Genomic DNA, 24,056 nt, shown 5'->3' with positions numbered 1-24,056 from the left:
TTAGCTCTAAGGTGTATTTGCTTGTGATTTCAAAGCCGTTTGTAGCAGAATCAAATCAGAAACAAGTGCTTTCCTTGTGATTAGTATTGCTTTAGGACAGTAAACTTAATAATGAGGGGTGGTCTCAGTATTTTCCTCTTTTGGGAGCCAGTACCTTTGACACATGGTTGGAAGACTTTGTGATTTAGGCATAGGGCATTCATGTCACATTATACCTTTGAGAATAGTTGGGCCAAGTATGCAAATGTGAAATGTGCACTGAGAAGTTTCCCTCTGACCCAGCTGCATCACTGCCTGCACTTGACTCATAACTCAGTAACCATATGCTTACATTCCACTGACAATTGCCATTTAAATGTCAGTTTACAAGCAGATGTTGAGAACCTGCCTTTTTGCCATTAATTAAATCACAGAAAAGCAAAATTTGAGGTTTAAGGCTGCTTAGGGTAACGATGATGAGAGGAGCAGCAGAGGCCAGCAGACCTTATTGTGCCAGGGTTAAGTTGCACGGACAAATGAGCATGTACATGAGTCGCTACAACAGCCTTAGTTAACGGGCTATGGCAGCCAAATACAGCATGTTGTTGGCATTTCCTAGAGACCATGATCATTTTGTAGACAATCCCAAGTTTTGTGGGATGGCTGGCAGAGGCCAGGGTAGAGGGGAGATGTTGGGCTATAAAAGGGGACAGATTTAAATGCTCAGGTGCAGAAAGGAAGACAAAAATCTATTCAAGAGCAGAACAAGCAAGATCTGGAAGGGTGGAGAAGGCAGCCCTCTCTACTTTGCCAGACTTTTGCATGTATTTAAAATTCTTCCCAGTAAAGTTCATAATGAATTTAATTCAGTCCCCTATGGCCCAGAGGAATGTTCTGAGTAATAAAAAAGTATTGCTAAGGGATAGATGACTGCCAAACTCCCAGTTGGTGCCAGAAATGCATAGTTCTATTATTGGTGGTTAAACGCTAGGTTTATTTTACTACATAAGTGATCCTTTGTCACATAGTAAGAATTAATACTGAAAGATACACTTTTGGGAAGTTACAGTAACAATTCCCAAATTCAAATCATTGTTAAATTGGTATGATTTGTTTTTAAAGAGTTTTGGGGTGGGGTTTTTTTCAGATTAAAGTAATAGTCAAATGTGGTAGTTCCTATTCTAGGTAAGCTATTTTGTGGCTGGTTTATGACTTAGCTTTTTGAAGTGGTTTTAGTCAAGGATCTTTTCATGTCTGTCTTTTTTTTTTTTGTTACCTTGAAATATCTATATCAGTGTTAAATGACTTGTAAGCTCAAACACTTACTTACAGGTTGAGATATATTCACTTACATATAGTCAGCTAGGGTATGGTATATGGGCTAATGCACTTTTGATGATTAAACTGAGAGATTCAAGTGTATGTTGGAAATTTCAAGCACCAGTGATGGAGGTCACTGGACCACAGCATTACTTTGTTTATAAACATCAATATTCCATGGAAGATAAATCTTTGTTCTCATCTAGTGTGTCACTTCAGTGCAGTGGTCAGGAAAATGGGGGGAAAAAAAAAATGGAGCTGCTAATTTTTTTCACTTTAATAAGATCTAGAGGAAGGGAAGGGTGGATATGAAATGAAATGAGAGAGTTTAGCTCCTAGCAGGCAGCAAGCTCAAGGGAAAAATGCATCAGTCCTGGTGTAAGAGGCAGTTTGGTTTACTTTCAAGCTGATACAATGTAGTTTAAGCACCTTCTGCACTTTACAGTACAACACAAAGTTCTATGGCCTGTGTACAAGTTCAAATTGATGGCAGCAGTAATGCAGTCAAAATATTTCATATGCTAAGGTCTGAACAGAAAGCTTTTCTGATGGGCCCTGCTGCTGCACTTCAGTTTACTTCATACCTTCACGTCAAGTGTGACCAGTTGGAAAAAATCTTATGAATTTGTCAGTGTGTTTATTTACATGGTGCATCTTCTTTGAATCCACAAGCATTTTTTTTCAAGCATAAAAATGAACAATTACTCGTCCCTGGAAAACAACAAAGTTTTACAGCCTTCTTCTCCCACCCCCCAAAAGACTCACCTCACTGCACTGCAAACAGGCACAAGCAGCTCATTTTTCACCTGCTGTACGCACAGCAAATACTCAGCTCCCCAGAACAAAAGTGACTGAAGAAGATAAGAGGAAATCTTAAGCATTTGGCAGTTTGAGCTAGATAGAAAAGTCAATGGCAGAGAATTCAGATACAAGCAAAAAGTCAGACATCTTGGAGCACTGCATTTGAAGTTAAAAACTGAATGTAGACATTCTTTGCTTACAGTTTTTCACAGCAGTATTCATAATTGAGGAAACTATTAAACAGCACAATGAAGTGTCCTGTTCCTTACCAAGGACCAAAAAGTCACGCTGTAGAGCTTATTTTCTTTTCCCTTGAAAGAAATCATCTGGTAAAATTTGTTAAGAATCCTGCAGACCTGGGTTTATGGGCTTTGCGTCTCAGTTGCACAGGAGAAAAAGCCACAGCAAACCAGTACCATTGTTTTGCTGCCTTTTCATAAGGCCCGTCACAAGTCACAGCTTGGGGCTCCTTATTTTCTGTTGGTCTGTACCGGACTGCTATCCCTGTAGTGGTTATGCTGACAGCAGATTAAAAAACACTGAAGGCTAGAAAATTTGCAGGACTAGTACAAAAGTCAGATCAGTTTTTGACAGAGACACAATGGGTACTGACAAGTGAGGCAAGAAGGCAGGGAAGAGTAGGGCAGGGAAGCAAAGGGGCCTGGGATTGTGTAGGAGTGGAATGAGAATAGAGACAAAGGTGAGTTACAGTAGTTAAAGAACAGAAAATGACAAAGGTAGATACATTTGTTGCTTGCCTACTATGAACAGCCTTCCAGGGCTCTTACCTAGTGCTGTAAGTCTACGACATGCTACTTCCCATCCTACCATTGTGACATTAAGTGATTACAGAAGCAGATGATCAAAAAGACAACTTTTATTTGGTAGGTTATACAGTGAGATCATAAATTTGTTAATTATACCTTTCATTAACAAAATTAATTAAAAAGAAGACATTTCATACCTTTTCTTTGCTCAGGGGTGGTGGAGGAGAGAACTTGGACATACCTGTTTAAGCCCTGGCAGTTTTAAAGTTAGGAAAAATCTTTCTTCTCTTTTCTGCCTCCCTTCCCTGTTACGTTCATGTCTTCCCCCTCGCAAAGGGTAATTTTCCTGGCTTGGAAAATCAGCATGCACTATTTCAGAATTGTGTTCCTACAGTGATCTATTCAGTGGTGCATTCTACAGCAAGCTCTTTGATGGGGGCAATCTGACAGTCTAGACAGGTAAGAATTAAATACTTCTGTGCTTCTGTTGGGAGAAGAAGTCAGATGTTGCAGATTAACAATATCACCAAAGCCTACTGGAAATTACAACAGTGCACCATCAGGATACTCTCTACTACTTTGTGCCTCTGCAGCAGGGAAACCAACCTGCAACTTCTGCTCCCTCCCAGTATTCATATAAGGCACCTTTCCTGCAAAGAGAAAAACAAAGTGAAAACAGTAATCCGGTGATATAAGGTGTTTCAGAAGTAATGCTTGGTGGGGGAGCACTGAGAGAAATTGGTTTTGTTACCTGTTATGTTATGCAAGATGTCGGGATTTCCAGTGCTTACATGCACCAGAAGCAGCGGATGCCAGTGCGGATTGGAGTGCCTCCCCCTTGCTCCGTCTCCCGCCCGGGAACAGAGCCTGCTCAAGGTCACCCACATTTTACTTAAGGGCTGCCCTTCTGAAGACAGCACCACCACTGCAGCCCTAGTGAAAGCCAGCCCACAGAGGCAGAGTTTTCAGACATCCAGCACTTCAGTCACCCCCTTTTTAATGCCATTAGTGATGCAGCAACATGTATTTATACTTACATATAAATACAAAATGGTCAGATACCACATTTTAAAGCATAATTTATAATCTGAAACTGCTTACACTTTCATGACTAGGCTTGGGTTTTTCTCACTTACATTCATAATTTAATTCCACTGGAATTTGATTTTAAGAAAGCCCAACATATCTTAATTACCATAAAAAGATCCATACATATTTTGCTTAAAAATATCTTCTGTAAGAGGAAATTTACCAAAAATAACATGAAATATAGTATTATGCATACTTTTTTTTTTTTTTTTTTTTTTTTTTTGAAAGTACAAACAAGAATCTGATCTCTTCTGGGTATTGCCTGATCTAATATGGCTATAGCTTCTATTTATTTTGCTTGTTTTTCAAAGTAAAGGGAAAGACACAAGAAATGTAAGAACACAAACTAAAATAAAAATGCATTCTTTTCAAAGATACAGGTATCAGTGAAAGAACACTTTGAAAACTAATAAATGACCATAGGTACAAAGAAACACCAGCCAAGCAGTATGCACTCTTCTGTCAGAGCATGTGCTGCAGTGACCTTGTAACAGTTATTAAAAACAACAAACAAAAAAATGCTACTCATAGAAAAAGCTGTCAAGCGAAACATTGAGAAATTGGTACCATTTCCTAATGAGTAAGTGCAGAACTGATACTTAGTGTTTTATGTTTTTTTCCTCCCATGTATGCACAACTCTTCCTCTTTCTGTTCGCAGGACTGATTATTGCAACTCTGGCCATATGCTGGATGCCAAACCAGGTTAGAAGGATCATGGCTGCTGCTAAACCGAAGCAGGACTGGACTGTTCCCTACTTCAGAGCGTACATCACTCTTCTTCCCATTGCTGACATCTTCTTCTACCTCAGCTCGGTGGTGAACCCCTTCCTGTACAACATCTCTTCTCAGCAGTTCCGCAGCGTGTTCCTGCAGGTCCTTCGCTGCCGCCTGACCATACAGCATGCCAACAAGGAGAAGTTTCTCAGAGCAAACCAGAGCTCCAGAGCAAGGAGCAGCAGGTCTCTGCGCCCACTGCTCTTCATGTCATCTAGGCGCAATTCTTCTATGAGTAGCAATAACAAAGTTTTCTTAAGTACTTTTCAGAATGAGACCAAGTCTGACTGCAGTCCACAGGAACCAGGACCCGAACCACAGCAGCCCATCTCGGAAGGAGTGCCCCTGGAGACTAGCTTAGAGCCCAGCCCAGACACACCAAACGGCCTTTGTGAACATCAAGTATGACTTCATAAGGCAAAGTTAATGATTAGCAATGAACTTAAAAACATGGAAATCAAAATGACCAAGGAATTAACTACATCTTAAAAGGAATAACATAGGTGGATTTGTTTCCAGTTATGCAACAAGAGCAGAGTTCTGTATCCTGCTGCTGGGATTTTTAAGTGCACACTGGAAATTCAATCTGCTAACTGAATTCATTAGCTGCCAAAAATACCAGCCCCTTTCTCCCCACAACCACTGAACTTCCCTCTTTGTTGACAGGGATTTGGAAACAAACAGAAAATAACTGCAGTGTCTGAAGAAAGGAGGAGACAGAACAAACTGTGTCAAGGCAAAAAAACTTGCTTGAAGTTTAGCAATACAAAACCCACAGAGCCAATGTAAGGAGCAGAACAGTGGTTATCATGTGTGCCCTTGGCACCACACCAGAATTCCCCCTCTTCTTCGGCCGGGGTCCATTGCAGAGTGGAGTGTTGCAGCAGCTGATACAAACAGAGTTCACCTTCCCTGGAGAACAAAAGGACTGGTACCCCGCAGAGGCTATCAGACACGCTGCTGAAGAGGCGCAGGATTTGCGGTACATGATTCCTGTGACACAGAGCAAAGGTTACTTAGTTTGATATGAACATGGTTTTGCTTTACAACATGATTCGTGCTTGAAAACTGTTGCAAAACCTGTTTACATTTCCAAATCCATGCTGGTGATTTGAGCCAGAGCCTTCAGCTGTGACATGGCTAACGGCTCTGCACTACAGGAGAAGCACAGCCATTCTGCTTTGGATTTTCCTTTTATTTGATTCTGGTTGGAACCAAAACTATTAGACTCAAATGATACCCAGAATTCCCGTCTTTTGGAATAAACGGCTGGAATAGCTGTAACTGAAATGCAGTTAGTTTCAAAATGGCTTTTGTATCTGTTGCTGAACACGTCTGAGTTAAGGTGTCTAATTACAGTTTTCTATGCTGTTAATTTGTCTTTTGAGCATTTTTTTTTTCCTTTTCTTGTTCCTTTGCCTCACAGAGACAAGTAACCAAGAGTAAAAGGAGAATGACTATCAGCAAAACTTCACACCCTCACCCCCTTTTATTCTTTTAAAGAAAAACCAGAAATACTTTTCCAGGTAATCTCAGCTCTTGCTGTCTTTGAAGCTTAATACCCTCAACAACAATTTCCCTTTGTACAGAAATGGCTTTTCTGAGTTGAAAGTCTACCTTTTTAAAATGTAATTTAAATTAATCTAATTTAAATTCATAATCTAATTAAATTTATATTCTATCAAATTGTTTTTACCTGAAAAAGTACATTCTGATGCATATAGCTGTTATTTTAAAATGGTTCATAAAGGTTTTAAAATACATGGTTGCATTTTCCCCTGACACTGGAAAATGGCTGTGGCAGTTCCACATCTCATTGCTCTAACATTTTCCTGCAAGTGATACAGTAGAAATTGTGTGTTGGAAAAACATATACATAACACATAAATAGATAATGGAGGTTTGCTCATATTGCCTTGTGGTTACGAAAAGAGGTAGATATTTCTAAGGATAATAAAATCATGATTCCTTTTGAATATGGGATTCTCAAAAGTTTTTTTTTTCTGGTGGATGAAGTGGCTAAGCCGTTATCCGTCATGCCTGAGAAGGCAGTCCAGTGAAGCTCCCACAGAGTGGAAAAGGGGAAATATAACCCACATTTCTAGGAAGGGAAAAAAAACCAGAGCCAGGGAACTACAGACCAGTCAGTCTCACCTCTGTGCCTGGTTAGATCATGGAGCAGATCCTGCTGGAAACTGTGCTAAGGCACATGGAAATAAGGAGGTGGTTGGTGGCAGCCAACATGGCTTCACTAAGGGCAAATTGTGCCTGATGAATTTGGTCATTGTGCGATGGGGTTACAGCACTGGTAGCTAAGGGAAGAGCAACTATCATCATCTACCTGGACTTATGCAAAGTGTTTGACACTGTCCCACACATCATCCTCACCTCTGAATTGGAGAGACATGGATTTGACAAATGGGCCACTGGGTGGATTAAGAATTGGCTGTATCATCACAATCAAAGAGTTGAGGTCAACAGCTCAATGTCCAAGTGGAGACCAGTGACCAGTGGTGTTCCTCAGGGGTTGATACTGGGACTGGCACCATTTAGGATCTTTGTCAGTGACATGGACAGTGCGGTTGAGGGCACCCTCAGCAAGCTTTCCAATGACACCAAACTGTGGTGCAGTCCACCTGCTGGAGGGAAGGGATGCCATCCAGAGGGACCTTGACAGGCTCAAGAGGTGGGCCCATGTAAACCTCATGAAGTTCAATAAAGCCAAGTGCAAGGTCTTACACCTGGGTCAGGGCAGTCCCAAGCACAAATACAGGCTGGGTGGAGACTGGACTGAGAGAAGCCCTGATGAGACGACTTGGGGGTGTTGAATGACAAGAAGGCCAACATGACCCAGCAGGGTATGCCTGCAGCCCAGAAAGCTAACCATATGCTGGGCTGCATCAAAAGGAGCGTGGCCAGCAGGTCAAGGGAGATGATCCTGCCTCTCTACTCTGCTTTCATGAGACCCCACCTGCAGTTCCGTGTCCAGCTCTGGGGCCTCCAACATAAGAAAGACATGGACCTGTTGCATTGAGTCAAAAGGAGGCCATGAGGATGATCAGAGGGCTGGAGCACCTCTCCTGCGAAGACAGGCTGAGAGAGCTGGGGTTGTTCAGCCTGGAGAAGAGAAAGTTCCAGAGATACCTTAGAGCAGCTTCCAGTACCTAAAAGAGCTGACGAGAAAGCTGGAGAGAGACTTTTTACAAGGGCATGTAGGGATAGGACAAGAGCGAATGGCTTTGAACTGAAAAAGGGTAGATCTGGATTAGTAAAGAAAGAACTTTCTACTATCTGTGAGGGTGATGAGGCACTTGGAACTGGTTTCCCAGAGAAGCTGTGGCTGCCCCATTCCTGGGAGTGTTCAAGGCCAGGTTGGACGGGGCTTTGAGCAAGCTGGCCTAGTGGCAGGTGTCCCTGCCTCTGGCAAAGGGGGTTGGAACTGGATGATCTTTAAGGTCCCTTCTAACCCAAACCATTCTCTAATTCATCTGAAGAGCACAAGACAGGATTCCCTTGGAGGCCGGTGCCTCTGCATCCTGTAGCATGGTTCCAGAATGTTTTTAAATGCACAATGACTCAGACTTTTTTAGCAGGAGTGAAGCAGAAATATGACCCACAGGTATTCAACTCACAGAACCTGCAGATACTGCTTCAGTCCCTGGGGACTTCAGAAATAAGCACTACCGCACTGCACAGTCCAGTAGAGACCTCTGAAGCAGCAACTGCCACTGCGCTACTAAGTGCTGTGTATAGCAGCAAAACACCATTTGTTTGGGTTATGCTCAGGAAGAAGGATTTCCTGTCTTCAGAGAATTTTAATTAAAGCAATTCTTTTACACTGTCACCACATTGCTGCCATCCCAACAATGCAGGGGTTTCCCTGTTTTCTGTTCTCCCTCTGCAAATCTAAACTCAAAAACATGTTTTAAGGCTATCTATCTACTTAAACTTATGAAGAGAAGCTCTCAAGTCAGTGTTAAATCTTTCTCTGTCTCCAGTGAACTTCAGTCAATCAATGCAGCAGGTAGAGCCTTTTCTCAAGAAGGAAGAGGAGCTAGAGGCTGTTCTAGCTGTAACAGCGAAGGCGCATAGATTGAGAGGTACAATCTTTTTTTTACTACAGTTTGCAAAAAGAAGGGAGCTGTGTCACTGTTGGCAAACCACTTCTGTCAAGGAGCCCCAAGTGTGCTGCCACCAATTGGTTTACAACACTGAAATCTCAGCTGGTGCTTCCCACAAAGACCTGGTGCTTTGTTCATGTTCCTCCTGCAGTCTTCAGGAGCTGAGGCAATTGTGACTCTTCCCATAGCTATGATTATTTTTTTTCCTTCTCCTTCCCTCTTGAGAAAGGAATCCTGTATTCAATGGAACTAGGCACAGAGATTGTTCTCTCATCTCTAATCCTGCATCTCCTCATCACATATTCCTTCCCTTCACCTAGAGCCACCCAAACTCAGCCGCTCCTCAGTCTTCCATATGAACAGCAGTGAATCGACTTTCCTCTCAAAGACCAAGCCTCTAAAAAGCTTCTGACATTGGCAATTTCCTATTCCCGTTGTTTTATAGATCACGCTCTTCCTGCCATTTCCTTTTCATAGGATTCTCACAAAGCCCTGTTCTCAATTCAAACTGTCAAGTGATTCATTAGTTTAGGTCCCTGAAATATCATACGCTTTGCATTTTTCCCTGTAGACGCGGAGACTAGAATGGTTCGGTGCTGTGAACAATTAGATAATGCCCTCTGAGGCATGGTTTTCACCAGGCAACTCTAGAAGACCCCTCCCAAAAAAAAATAATAAAAAAAAAAAAAATCAAGTCCTGCAGCTTAACTGCATGTGTTTACAATGGCTCTGTTCTCCACGATAAATTCCACAGAATGATCCTGAGCTCCTTTTGAAGGCAAACCACAGTATTCCTGCACAGATTGAAATTTTACGACTCAAAGTTTCTTGCACCATTGGACCATGTTCATGCCTAAATACAGAGAATAATCTAACTAGGAGTAAAATCCCACCGTAACACCTCTCCTGTGGCTTTTCTGTAAATATGTCTTACAACAGGCAATTCCACTCCCAAATGATTGTTTATTCCCTTTCCCAGCTCTAGTAATCGGAATTATAACAGGATTCTTTACATAATTAAAAGAGTCAGCACTTCTGTCAGCTTTTCAATACCTACTTGCCTAAAGACGTGCCCTTCAAGTCCAAGTTTCTTTAAGTACCGATAAGATTCTTTTGAGCTCGCAAATCAGCTGCTATCATACAGTAACTGTGCTTTTTACGAAGAATCAGCTATGAACTAAACTTGATCAGCATAGAAAAGCTGTGCTTTTCTCTAAATCTGCAGTATCCTTATAGCATACAACAAAGATACAACGAAAACAGGCATAGAAGATCGATGGAAAAAAAGAGAATGCTAGCACTACAGGAGTGACATTTAAAAAACGCTTCAGCCATGACATCACTTTTCTTTTTTTTAACCATGAGTGTGAAAAAGCAATGAACTTCAAATAATATGAATTAAAGAAAGGCAGGAAGAATGATCTTAAACTTTTTTTCCTATCATATTGTGATTCCAGTTTAATTGTGGTAGGAAACAAATTAGTACAACCAACTTCCCTGGTATGATGCCAGGGATACTACTCTCCTTGTTTCAGCAGACAGGTTAATGTACCCCCGTTCACCCACTGAGTTCAGATGGGACAACAGCAACCTTTCCAGATTATCCTTAGAGATTTTTCCACCAACTCCTCTCTTGTAGTGGTTTATTGTACTGTTAAGCCAGCTCTGAAACTATTTCTGAGATCTTCCTGAATCATTTGCCATCAGCAGGCTGAACTGCAGACAGCTCGTCAAAGTGGTTATCTGCCTCGTAAGAATCATACCACAGACATAACTGCTAATTACTGGATATTCTTGCTTGAGCAATCAGCTTGATACATTCATTAACACTTCACCTGGAAATATTATTGCAAACCTTTCTGGGAGCTTTCTTCTACCTCATATTGTTCTGAGTTGCTGGCTAGGCAAGGAGACTACATGTTTTACACTCTGCTTTTACTGGCATGGGGTCATTCCCAGTGACCTACTCTCAACAGTTCACACTAGTGCTCAATTAGTATATTTACTAATATACAATTAGCGTATTTAGTGCCCAACCTCTTGATGGATAAGTACCAAATAATTTGTCCTTTTTCACGGATTCAGCAGCCCCCAACAGCAGCGTGGGTTATGCATGTGTGTAGGTACTATAATGATGTTTTATTACTACTACTGGCCAATTGATTTTCCTTCATTTTGGCTTTAAGGTTTGTACGATTGGCTGAGGATATAGTTCAAGTGCAAGTACTTTTAAGAAGAGAGGGGAATACACAAGGCTAGAATGTATGTGTGATAATGCAGTAGTATTCCACACCCTCTCCTTCCACATATACCTACTGCAACTGCTTTAAAAAAATAAAGCTTTGGGCTTATATCAGGCATTGGAAATTTACCCAAAGTCTGAACAACTTGCCCATTGCTACACCTCTCTCTGCCCCACATGCGATCATACATTTAGATAGTGTCAAGGCCCAAACTACTATTTCTGCAGGATTTCTGCCTTACTCCATGCAATGAAGAGATGGTGTAAATATCAAGGCTTTTCTATAGTTCCTACTTGTAATACTCATTTTCTCACCTAGATCTGTTCTAGGTGAGAAACACCCTCCCCACAACTGCCAAGCTCAAAACCCCCCCACTTCTCTGCAGTCTAGTCCTGTGCATCTGCAGCCTGGCACTGTTTTGGCCACATGCGGATGCATTCAAGTCAGACAGCAACAAACAATTCATGCTACAATTTATTCAAATTCAAAAGTGAGAGTTCTTCCACCTACCATGTCTGCAGAGCCCAGTACATGTTCTTTTGAATAACAGCTTAACTTGTTACTAGGACAACCAAAAAAGGTGACATCACACCTGCTTCTTACACTCTGTGTATGCAGAAGGCACCAGAAGAGCCAAGCTTTTTCTCTCACTGCTCAAAAAGGATCTTATTAGGCACCTTCAATTCTTCTGTTATAGCAGGTACAGACAAAACAGAGCAAACATAAGCATGACTCCCCAACTTCAGAGCCAACCATAATCCAAGCAGTGTGGAACTTTAGTTTGCATCTGTACTCTCCAGACTATCCTTCAGCAAAATACACAGAGTGTCTCTGAAGCCAGAATTGGCAAATAGAATACAACCAGAGATCAGTGACCTAATTTCTAAAGAAACCAGTCACCTTCCCACCCTATGACTCAACTACTGTGAAACTGCTGTCTGCAGTGGCACACCTCAGGAGGAAATCGCACCATCTGCTTCACCCTGGAACAGTTTATGGCCTCATGGCCACAAACTCTTAGCTGTAAGTTTGACTTTAGTCAAGTAGACGATGTCACTTCATCCAACACTAACTTTTCCAAGCCAAGTGCTCTATCTCATGGGCTAGACTGACACTCTTCCTTTTTAAAGAAAGCTTTTGCTTACCATGTTTTGTACATATCCAATGTCATAGGCATGCATAAGCCAGATTTTTCTTCTGCAACTCATTCTACAAATACTGCTTTAACAAAATCTTCTGCACATTTTCTAAGGTATATGTGCTGCATCAAATCTTTTGGATTATTAAGGAACAGCCTGTGCCCAACGAGGGCCCAGGAATGAGGCATCCTTGAGCAGCCACAAAACCACCTTTTCAAGACTGGGCCAGGAGTCAGAGGCATACACACAGCCTCAGATTCAGGCACACAGAAAAGTTTTGTACCTTAACTCAGAAAGTTAGCAGGCAGATCAAGACAAGTTTTGAGGTGTACTGTTACAACTTTGGCAGAATTTCTCTACTCAACACGTTTAGATTTGGTGTTTAATCTTGCCCATCTCCTCCAAGCAAAAGGACAAGAAAATTGGCCAAGAGTGGACAATTCATATTGTGGCACACACAACACCTGGAAAGCCCCCAAAAGTTGTCCTAGCTATAGAGTTAAGCATTCTCTTAATGCTGTTGTTCACAAAGACAAGCCCAAGGACCGTGTTGGTGAACAGATACTCACCCTTTGTTTTAATATCCTGAATAGCTCCAATTCTCTTATTTCACTGAAACTTTCAACTTTCTGGTCTCGGTGAACCTACAAATTTTCTTTCTTGTTTTCCTTAGACTTGATGTCTTGTCTGCTTATCCATGCTTGCTTTGTGATTTCAACTACATATTTCATCCTTTATTTCTTGTCCTAAACTGTCACTTGCTTACCCTCCTCTTGAGTGAAATTCAGTACCCAGGAGGAGTTATTTTGTGATGTCTGCCAAAATCTAAAATGAGAAATTACACTAGTGCAAGAACACCACGTAAACATTTAATATCCTTTTCTGAGGAATATAAAATATACACATGTGACCATTTCTGGATTTTAGTATATCAGTAATGTTCAAAATTGGGTTCAGACTACACACAAATAGGTTTCTAAATTATGTTTTTTAGTTTATATGGGTTTTGTGCCCATCTTTTTATGGCTTCAGTGGTTTTGCTGTGGTAATTGTCTATTCCTTAGCTAGTACCTGTTCACACACATCATACAGTGAGAGACTGAAAAAGGTCCTATTGAGATTTGCTCTGTTTTCTAGAGAAATTTGTAGATTTCTCTACAAGATTGTAAATATTTTAATCTAAAAAGGTCCTAGATATCTTAGAAGGTGACTGAATGTTGAAAAGCAATCATTCTGACATTGTGCTTCCCCAGTAGTTGTTTTAGTTAGATCATGTATTTATTGGTTTAAAATATGAATTAAGCTTCCCCAACACAAATCCCTTCATCTGTGATTGTAAATGCACTGTTAAAAACTACAGTTAAAGCCAGTGTAAAGTATAACCACATCCAACCATACTCTCCATGTTTCATTTTACACTAACTCTTCTTATCCTCATCTTCTCAACTTTCTCTCTGGAGTTCACAAGAGGTTTAAATAATTTGAACCTTACCAGAAGTTTTATAATAAAATTTATTAATTACCTTATAAAGAGCTAATTAAATATATTTAGCAGCCATGATCAGTGTTTTGCAGGTGAAAAAAAGCAAGGCACTGAAATCAAGAGACTTGAAATCTATTGCAAAGCTATGTCACAAACTTCCAGATTTTTAATCCTGTGTTTTAGGACTGCAGCTATTTCATCCCCACCCCTCCCTTTGATGCATTCGGTAGAAAAGACAAAAGCATATTCATGTTATTAGGCTCTTCCAGAGCACACAACTGTAAAAAAAAATTGAACAAAACCAAAATAAAACAACCCCTCCCAAACCACACCTGGTTGAATTAGTATATTTTCATCATAATTTTCTATGAAAACTTACTCAGTATCATCACAAATCCTCCATACAGTTGGCACTTCTAAAAAGTCACACTTTTTTGCAGAATATAACAGGAGGCTTTTGACAATGAAAGTCTGGCCTCCCCACTCTCCTTCTGACCCCAGCTGACACGGACTGACATGCCATCTTGCAGAAATTAAATCATCTCAGAAGAGAAGTGGACAGTTGTTGTTGACTGACAGAGGACAAGGGTTTGGATTATGATGAAAGCTCTTTGTAAGTCATGTCCTCTAATTCTGGTACTGGAAAATGACTCAAAACTGCATTGTTAATAGCATAAATAACAGCACAAAGTAGTCTCTGTCATTGCTTGCAGTATCATATAGCAGAAGCAAGGCATTAAACTGCTTAAAAATGCAGAGGCTGAGAAAGTTAAGTACAGCTCCTAATGGTGGTATTATCAAATATTTTTTGTAAAGCCACAGGAGGCTACAAACCACAAGTCAAGGCTTAACTTTCACCTGCATAACTAATTCTTTTGTTTTCTACTGTTCTTACTCATTTCTCTGCTCACTAATGTGGACCCACAGTCAAGTCAAGCACTAAAACACACAATCTTTCAAACAAAGCTGGCTCATGGCATTCCATCATCTGTGCTTTTCTGATACAAAGGTATCAAGAGCGAAATGGCCTTGGATATCAAGATCTAAATATACCTGATCTTCCAGCAAGAGCGGTGAACTTTAGACTTCATTTTCAGAATCCTGTATGAGCACTTTTCTTGGCAATCCTTATCTTCTGAAATGAACTGGGAAAGTGCAGTCCTTGTGCCTTTGCAGATGCTAAAATGCTACACCCTTGTAGTAAGTCCCATAAATAATTTTACACGTGAATAGTCTTGTTGCATCCTACTCATTAATGTCGCTAGCAGTTTCAATGGAATGGCTCACATGTTCACACTTGCATGCCAGCACCTTTGAAATCCATTCAGCTTTTAGATCCTTAGCTATTTTCATGCTTATAGTTTTACAACAGCCTGTTCAACTTCAGAGCAGGATTTGCCTGGATTTTGTATTATCGCTTCCACATTCAAAGACTCATTGGTAATTTTGGCAAAACAGGTCATACCAAGTTTCCAAAAAAAAAAAAAAAAAAAAAAAAAAAAAAAAAAATAGACTACAAAGGAAAAATGGAAATGAAAACAGTCTGAATTAATTAAAACACATTCACTGATGTTTTGATGAGGTCACTGCAAATTAAGATAAGTTAAGGTCATGTCACAAGTTTTTTGAAATACAGACTTTTGTGTGTGTGAAACGCAATAGGAAACTCTTGAAGGAGGTGTAAGAGACACCAGGCAATGGGCACTGTATCATCACAAAATTCACTTGTACACCTTTTATACAAGTCTGAGAAATAAAATAACATAAAAAGCTATTGTCCGTGTCCTGTGAAAAATGAAATTCACTGGACCAGATACCACAACTTCCTTAAAATAATAGAGCCCTTCATAATCTCTGCACTTGGATCTTGGTCATGGCTTTCAAGTCGTAAACTGCTTGAACTGTTAACTCCACTGTTGCTTTTCCATATTTAAAAGCAGGGAGAACAACAACCTACTATGTACGGGCTGTAACTTCTCCTCAGCTGACACACTTAGTTCGGTTCATTGCATATACGGCTGCAAGCTTTCTGAGCAGCCCAAAGACTGGAATGAATTTACTGGTAAGAAAACAGCCTTGGCCTGTGAAAAAGTGTTTCTAAATGGTAATACACGCACAGCTCCAAGTTTTCAGCATACAGTACAAATTAACAACATAATTTCAAAGTCTTTTATTCAGCATCACAACCAAACTGCATGTTTCCAATATTGGTTACTGTGTGTTCGGGCACCTGGTAGTGCGAGACAATGTTACAAGTAACAACTGTCACATGCCACTTTTTTTATTTTTTTTTTTCAACTGTCAGTAAAGATTTATTATATTATGCTTTACTTAGATTAAAAAAACATCAGAAGTTCTTTTGAGTTATGTTGATATGCTTTGACCGAAAGAGACAGTGTAGAATAAAAATAAACAAATCTACTGCCAGCTTAGTGGATTTCTTACTGTTTCTAAATGGATACTGGTGATGCAGCTATTTGCCTATAATATTTTAATGCCTACAGTGATTCTGAAGACATTAAACTTTGTTTGCTGTTTTAATCATTTTGTCAATAAATGTACACCAGAGTATAATTTCCCCTTGATACAAGTATGCAATTAGTATTAGTACTAATGGATGCTATACATGAAACCAGAGAAAAGTATGTGCTTCTGTAATCCTTAACAGCCACACATGAAGCAAATTCATCATGGCAGCAGCACAGCAAGATAAAAGTAGTAAGTAACCACATGTAAAGAATTTACCATAGGACAGCTCATCACTCAACTTAGACTCTGTTTCCCTCTGCCTCATAAAACAAATGATGGGGAAACCCAATGCTGAGGACAGTTTGAATAAGTAAATAAACTTAAAATTCAACAGTGAGATGATGATCTTGTTCATGATATTCCATGCACTACTTTTAAGCACAAAATTACCACCATTGCTTTTGCTTTAATTACACTACAGGATTATATAGGATGTAAATACATTAAAGGGACTGTTGTAAACCAAACAAATAAGAGAAGTTTCTTATTGCATATTAATAGCAATAATGAGGTTGTTTCCCAACTGACTTGCAAAGGAAAATTCATAAACAGTCTTATTTTGATGCAGACAGACATCTAAAAATATCAGTCTTGCTACTGTGGATTTTTTTCCCCCAATTGTGAAAGTGAAAGTTTGTCCACGTACGCTCACAACTACATTGAAGCACAAGGGATATTGTTCAAAACATACACATGGGCAGGTTTCCTTACAGAGAGTCTGCAGAATTCAGGCTGGCTGCCTTTCTGGGCTGACTGTCTCATCCTTCATGCTTTATTGCTTTCTGATCTAGTCACATTGCAAGTTTCATTTTGCCTTAAGTAGGTTTTAGACCAGCCTTTATACTCATACAGCTCTTGCCTTCAGTAAAAGATAAACTTCATTATCAGTATGTTTTCTATGATATACGTATAAAAGCCTATATATATTACATATATTACTCATCTCCATATCGTCAAGATATTTTATCTGATCCCAATATACTGTAGGATTTCTTTGTCCCTACATATATTCTAAAAATGAAAGAGCATTGACATTCCTAAGTTTAAAGTTTGTAGATAGGAAGCAGAGAGGCAGGTGGAAGAGGGGAATCTGCCATGGGTATTTCCACAAAGTATCTGCAAGTGGAATTACTGTAAGTGGGAACTTTGATCCTTTGTCAAACATTTCATTTACACAGTTCTCAAACACCTGCTTCTCCAGCTGAAGAATACACTAGAAACGTATCCTCTATGTTAATGTCTGTGGGACAACAATGGCTCTGTGTTGTCTTCAGTGCCACTTCCCATCCTCACTGGTGTTCTCTCTAAAGGAGAAAAGCACTTTTTTTTTTTTTTTCCCCCCAAGATTAAATGAACAAATTACTTTTTAGGATTTTGCATCCCAAGTGAGATACTGTCTTGTCTTTCTGTATCTCCCATGGGAACAGAGTGTTAACGGAACTGTGTAAAACTTGTTCTAGAGCAATTTTTAAATACAATTCTGTTTAAAATAAAAGGAATATTATGTCATTTAATTGACAAGGTGTCCAGTTCTGTGCACTGACAGCTCCCCGAAGTACAGCTGAAATGTGGACTGCCACAGCAAAAAGCATGTTTGCAGGGGAGGCAGAGCTACACTAGTTCCACATAATCACTTAATCAGATACATGTGTACTGTATATATATATACAGTATACATATATATATACAGTGTGTATATATATACACACACGGTACTGATAAGTACTCTCAATTCATTTTAGGTTGTGCAATGGAGCAAACATCTACCTGATGCTACAAACACCTGAGATAACATGCCTGCTGATCTCATTCAAAACATCATAACTGCTTTCTTAGCTACTTGCATCAGAGGCTGTCACAGCAACAGCCACTTTTTAAGTTCTGGGTTAGGAACACGCCTATGCTGCTGTTATTTCTCACCTGAAGCCAAAAAGTACTTCTAGAATTGGTTCTCCAGAAATTGAGACAATGTCCTTAGAGAGCACAGTGACATTTAAAGCACTAACCCTAACTTTATAGCAACTGGAGCGGTTTGCTCAGCTGTGACCAGGCATGAGGAACTATTTTACAACACAAATGAAAAAAACTGCACAGAGTTGCAGCTCTACGTTGAGTTATTTACAGAAAGTTTAATACAGAAATGAAGCTGAACCATAGAGTTGTCATCCCACAACTCTGTGAACACTAACAAATATGTAAGGAAAAAGGCCAGGTTGGACAGAGCCTTGGGCAACACTGTCTAGTGTGAGATGTCCCTGCCCATGGCAGGGGGGGTTGGAACTACATGATCTTAAGGTCCTTTCCAACCCAAACCGTTCTGTGATTCTATGAAAAAAGGCACAACCTATGCGCTGGGAACTATACTGTAGACACACCACAGAATGTAAGTCGGTTACCCCCTTAATAGCAAAACAAACACACCGGTTAACATCCTGCAGAGGAAGGGTGACTACGTCAGTAGGTTACTAACTCAGACCATGAACTTTATCTCAAAATATTGCATTAACTTTTAAACAATGAACTTTTTCATTGTTTAAAACAAGTTTTGGAGAACTTGTAACATTTTGCTCACTGACACAGCTATATTTTATTAAGGACAAAAATGAGTTAGTCTACAAAAATTCTACTCATTTGACTGTATCTAGTCAATAGGAAAAAGTCTTCATTATGAGATTGTGCTGTCAAATAAATGCAAATTCATGTCTCATATTCTGGGTTAAAAATTCAAACTCAAGCCTCTTATAAGTTAAAATCAACATTTGAAACATTTCAGCTTTCAATGATAACTAACAACCAAAAGAATCAAGTTATGAAATATACTGGTAGGAATAGAATGACTTATTAAATAAACCTTGGGAGGAAAAAGGGATTTATATTACACACATTTAAATATCAATTAGGAAAACGAACAATAAAGGATCATGAACTGAATCATCTGTTTTACAACGAATCCTCTTTAGAACTGACTGAGAACAACAGAGAAACCAAGCGTGCAATGTAAATTTCACTCAAATTGAAATAGTTAGGTTAAAAATTTAAATTCATTAACTAGCTGAGATTTGCAATCTCTAAGCTTAAAATGAGGAAGAACTGCATTTATAGAAGGAAATTACATAAAATAGAGCAGTGGTACCTGCTATTGCACAGCATGCTAGTTACCTCCTAAAGGGAAAATCCAAGGATCTGCTCAGACACAAAATAAAATTGCACAGAAAAAAACCCCAACTAAACAAAACAAAAAAAACCCACCCAGAAGTTTCCTGTAAGAGCACCTTATTTACCATATTGCAAACCAATTTCTTCATAGAAATAAGGACAAGGTATGCATTTGTGTATGCCTAAAGCCTACCAAATCAGTTCCATTTTCGGTGTGCCACAGTCACCCTGGCCAGACTGCAGTCTTGCCTGCTGGTCTGAGACAAGACATGGGACTGATTCTCCCATCATCACCCCAGCCTAGGAGCGGCTGTCCCTGAACACAGCTGGAGGTGTGTGTACACACACGTGCAAGCCCATTGATCCAGCAACTTGCACTTTAATCTGCGAGAGGCTTACATGACTGAAAGCACTTCTCTAACATTCACCTGAAGAGAAGATCACAGATTGTTTCTGGAAGGCTGCTACGGTCTGAGGTTGTATTGAAATAAAAACATGAAGGAACCAGGGAAGATATTTCTAAAAATGCCCAAAACCATCAAACACCAAACAACATTAAGACTTCAATGAGAAGTGTCTCCATACCATGCTCACAGCCCTTCAAATCACCACAGCCTCCATTCAAACCTATTAAAAGTGTTATAGAAGCTGTGGCATGCAGATAGCAAAGACTTCAAACATTCACCGAGAGATGCTTGGACTGTAAAAGTACTGTGTAAGCCATAAGTACCTCCCATCCCCACCAGCCTTTCCAAGTAAACTTGAAATAAAATATTGCAATAATATGTATTTTGAAAGAGACCGATCTTCCTTTAAACATAGAGATTTTCCCTCTACACCGGAGAGCTTCTAGATGTTTTACAGAAATACAGTCACTGTGGATGGTGCTACCCAGGATGAAATAAAGTGCCAGTGGTTCAGCTACCTTCGATAGGTAACAATCGTGATTATTTACCTGTGATTCATAACTCAGTGATCTGAAACTACCAGCCCAAGTGGGACTAGCTGATTGGTAAGCCCTTTGAAAACATGAATGAATAGCCCCCTCATGCAAAGAGCCAATGTTACTGTTCAAGATGGATGGCTGCACACATTTGCTAGATAGAGTGGGATCCTGCTGCTACTGAAGGACTCACTGAAAAAGGACAGACTACAGCATGATTTATGTTAACAGCAGAACAGTCCTTTACATCAGTAAACGCCACGCTCTACAGCATTGTCCTCACTTGTAAAATGCACAATCCCAGAGAGCAGCTTCCCTTTAAATCAGGGTTCTGAAGCCCTAGCCTGCCCTCTGCTCCTCTGCCAACCATTTGGAACAGAGGTCACATCCACGCTGAGGCACATCAGGGAGCTGCTGCTAGCTTGCCCTTTCAAACGCCTAAGCATCTTAATGGCTGTCTGCAGCAAGAGCAGGATGCTCCATGACCTCCAGCTCCCACAAACACACTTTAGTGCTGCCCAGCCCTGAATTCCCTAGTCAAGCTGTAGTCTTCTACTCACATAGATGGCTACAGAGCAACGTGGTGGTCTAAAAAATGAAACTGTTCCCTCTAAATCTCAAATGCCTTCCATGACATTGAATTAAAAAAAAAAAAGGCAATTTATAATACTGATCAAAAGGCAATACAGGCAAGATGCAGAATCACAGCTAGCTTCCTCTTGAACATAATTGTCTCCAACTATGCTAACTTTTATATTCATTACAGTAGGGGAAAAGCCCCCTTACACTTAGAAAATTGGTATGGCAAACATATCCATTTTTGCCACCACCCTCAAACTCTTTACCCCTCACTCCCTTCTGTTTGATGTTTTCTTTTATGGACAAAAGCTAAGACGACTACACTTTCCTTCCCTTAAGATGAACCTTCAGAGCATATGAATTGCTAGAGTAAATAAAAGAAAGGAGGGAATTACTAATTTAATGCTGTTCCATCTCTTGGGGAAAAAGCCCATGTAATTAACTATAATGAGATTAAACTAACTTGTTGTTATTAATTTCCCAGTGCTGGGAAACTAAATCTGAGACCCATAAGACTGTGTATTAACAGCTTTATGAACATTTGGCTTGCATCCTTCAGTGTTTACACCAGTTTTAAAGGAAAATTATCAACTTCATTGAGTTGCAAAGCCACTTAGAAGTATAAGAAATTGAACCTGGTCCCTTTAGGCAGGGATGCCAGATTTCTCTGTAGCTGAAGACTGTGAATGGGTGGAGCCAAAAGCCACAACTGCTCTCCAACACAAACACACAGACAAGTACAATTATTAAATCCTTACCAAAACTTTTTTCCATTACTTCCTTCTGACACATATCTTGAACATTCACTGTACAATTCACGATAAACTCCGGAGCGGAGCAGTCGTTATTTAGCTGGAACTCCTCACACTGGTAGCACTGTATTTGCAAACCCAAGCCTAGAACAGATCGACTTTGGTCAGGATAATAATAGTAATAGTATTAAAAACAAAACAAAACAAAACAATCAACACGTGCCACAAATCTTCCTTACCTTTCTCTCTTCGCATTTCGCTGTGCCTATCTACCCAACAGCCCAGCAGAAGTGCAACTGCCACACAAACAACACAAGATAAACGCGTCGCCCATTCTGCCGAGACTATTCCTTACGCGCTCAGCACCTGGTTAACGAGCAGGCTCCCCTCCGCGGGGCTCCGTGGCGGACGCCCGGAGGAACCGGTACTGGGGCGCTGCCGCCAGCAGGCGGCGGGGCATGGGCACGGGCAGTGGCAGGGTCCACGCACCGCAGCCGCTGACCCTCGCCTACCCGGCCACCCCCAGCGCAGCGGGATGAAAACTGCCCGCGCTCCAGAGACAGCAACCCGCCTAATAGATGTGCTTCGGCTCTGATCTGTACCGACGGGTTTACTTAGCTACTAATTAATTACAAATGATTTAATTACTATTTTGCCATGCACAATTACAGCTGCGGAGCATCCTTCACTTCCCTCCTTTATCATGCAAACGCGGTGCTCTGTACGGCTTCCCGGGAGACGCTCCTTCCAGCCCTCCGCTGAGGCCGCAGCGCGGCGACTCCCAGGGCCCCGTCGGGGAGCAGCGCCTTGTCCCGCGCCGGGGACCCCCCGACCGTGTCTGCCCTCCGCCGGGAGCGCCGCGGCGGTGAGAGCGATCCCGTTCCTCTCCAGGTCTGACGGCCAGCCCGGGGCAGGCGTGCGCCGCGCTGGCGGTCAGCAGGCGGCATCCGCGGAGTGCGGTACCAGCTGCTGCCTGCGGAGCGACCCCCGCCTCGCCCCGCAGGTGGCCAGCGACGGGGACACGGGGCCGGGCTGTGCCCTCGCTCGCGGCAGGGAGCTTCCCGGGGCGCGGGCAGGACGGCGGGCTGCGCTACCCCGTTCCCGCTGAGCGCCCGGCGCCAGCTCCGTCGAGGGGACGAAGCCTCCCCGCGGCCGCTGTGCGGGGCAGCCCAGGCTGGCCGCAGGTGCCTCCGGGGGAGCGGCGCAGAGCCCCTTACCTGGAGCCAGGCACAATCCCCAGAAAGTTGCAGCGAGGAGGAAGAGCCGCATCCTCCCGGAGCTGCGGCCGCCGGGCTGGCGTGCAGTCGCGAAGGGGCATCAGAAGGAGAGAGGCAGCGGAGGCGCCGCGCGCTTGTGCCGCTTCCCCGCCGCCTCCGCTGCGGAGGGGCGCCCCGGGAGCAGGCGGCGGAGCCCGCCCGGCTCCCGCCCTGCCCAGCCCCGCTCCGCGTTCCAGCCTCGCCGGAGTTGAGCGCTGAGACTGGAAGAAACTGTAAGAGAAGCGAGAGCCGGGGGGCGGCTCCCCCCCCCCTCCCCCAGCACCATGTGATGCCAGCGGAGCGGGGCGGGGATCCCCGCCAGCCGCCCCGCACCTCGCCTCGCCGGGCGCGCGTCGGAGACGGGCAAAGTTCAGCGAGGGAGAAGGGTCCCCGCTCCCGCAGGCAGCGCGGCGCGCACCGCTACCTCCCGCGGCGCCTGCGGGGCACGGACACAGCCCCATGCGGCCCCCCGCCCGCCCCAAGCACACAGGTGGCGGCCGGAGTGCGCCCGTGAGGGAGTAGCGGGCCGCGCCCCGCTGCGAGGCGTCCCTCGCCTCCCACAGACGCAGCCCGCTGTCCCCGCGAGGTGCTGAGGGAGCGCGCGGCCCCTCACTCCGACCGGCGCCGTTTCCTCCCCTCGGCCCCCTGAAAGGGAATTCAACCGCAAGAAGATGGAAGCGGGCGCGCCGGCCGCGTACGTGTCGGTGCGGACCCCGCTGCCTCCTCCGCGCACACCCGCCCGGGCTGGCGCTCGGCAGCGGCACTCAGCCGCTCGCTGCCCATGGTCGCTGCGGAACCCGCCGCGGCCTCCCGCACCGGGACGCGTCGGCGCCTCTCCCGCGGCGGGGCGGGCTGAGGCGGCGGCGGGCGCGAGCGGCGCGGAGCCGTTGGCGGGTCGGGCGGCGGCCGGTGGCAGGTCCCGGCCGAGGCCGCCCGCGCTGAGGGGAGGTGAGGTGGGGCAGGGGCAGGCCGGCGTGTGCGGCCGGGCCCCCCGTGCTAGAAAGACCTTTCCCGGCCTGTTCTGACCCAGCCCGAGGGACAACTCGCCTCCCCTCCCCGGATAACCGCGCTTTCCTCGTGTCACAGCCTCATCTGCCAGCGAAGTCTGAATGAAACTGCTTTTT

The 24,056-nt window shown here is 42.8% G+C and overlaps 2 protein-coding genes across 6 annotated transcripts in view; one reads left to right on the top strand and one right to left on the bottom strand.

Moving 5' to 3' along the window:
- The window catches only part of GPR39 (G protein-coupled receptor 39), an 85,961-nt gene extending 79,855 nt beyond the window's left edge, over window positions 1-6,106 (top strand). The window contains exon 3 of the mRNA XM_030485833.1: window positions 4,616-6,106. Within this exon, the coding sequence (XP_030341693.1) occupies window positions 4,616-5,139 (524 nt within the window). The 3' untranslated portion in view covers window positions 5,140-6,106. The remainder of the gene's footprint in view (window positions 1-4,615) is intronic.
- LYPD1 (LY6/PLAUR domain containing 1) lies at window positions 2,960-23,515 on the bottom strand. Of its 5 annotated transcripts, XR_003991398.1 has the most exons (5): window positions 22,894-23,244; window positions 21,916-21,972; window positions 21,683-21,820; window positions 3,619-5,724; window positions 2,960-3,517 (listed from the first exon to the last, which is right to left on the bottom strand). XR_003991398.1 is itself a non-coding variant. In XM_030485834.1 (4 exons), exons 1-4 carry the CDS (start codon window positions 22,943-22,945, stop codon window positions 5,489-5,491), a joined length of 483 nt encoding a protein of 160 aa, XP_030341694.1. In that variant the 5' UTR covers window positions 22,946-23,244; the 3' UTR covers window positions 2,960-5,488. The 5 variants fall into 5 exon arrangements, 4 of the variants coding, with proteins under 4 accessions (XP_030341694.1, XP_030341695.1, XP_030341696.1 ...); XM_030485834.1 differs by having other exon boundaries at window positions 2,960-5,724; XM_030485835.1 differs by lacking the exon at window positions 22,894-23,244 and adding an exon at window positions 22,325-22,645 and having other exon boundaries at window positions 2,960-5,724.
- Between the last annotated feature and the right edge of the window lie 541 nt (window positions 23,516-24,056).

This window comes from Strigops habroptila, chromosome 5, assembly GCF_004027225.2.
Source record: "Strigops habroptila isolate Jane chromosome 5, bStrHab1.2.pri, whole genome shotgun sequence".
Taxonomy (NCBI): domain Eukaryota; kingdom Metazoa; phylum Chordata; class Aves; order Psittaciformes; family Psittacidae; genus Strigops; species Strigops habroptila.
This window is presented reverse-complemented; position numbering and strand designations above follow the sequence as displayed.

Bases quoted from the DNA above. Each gene is read 5' to 3' on its own strand.
- LYPD1 (XM_030485834.1), bottom strand. From the start codon at position 22,945: ATGCGGCTCTTCCTCCTCGCTGCAACTTTCTGGGGATTGTGCCTGGCT. The intron at 21,973-22,893 runs GTAAGGGGCTCT...TTTGTGTGGCAG, and splicing joins GGGATTGTGCCTGGCTCCAG to TTGCACTTCTGCTGGGCTGT. The intron at 21,821-21,915 runs GTAAGGAAGATT...GATCTGTTCTAG, and splicing joins CGAAATGCGAAGAGAGAAAG to GCTTGGGTTTGCAAATACAG.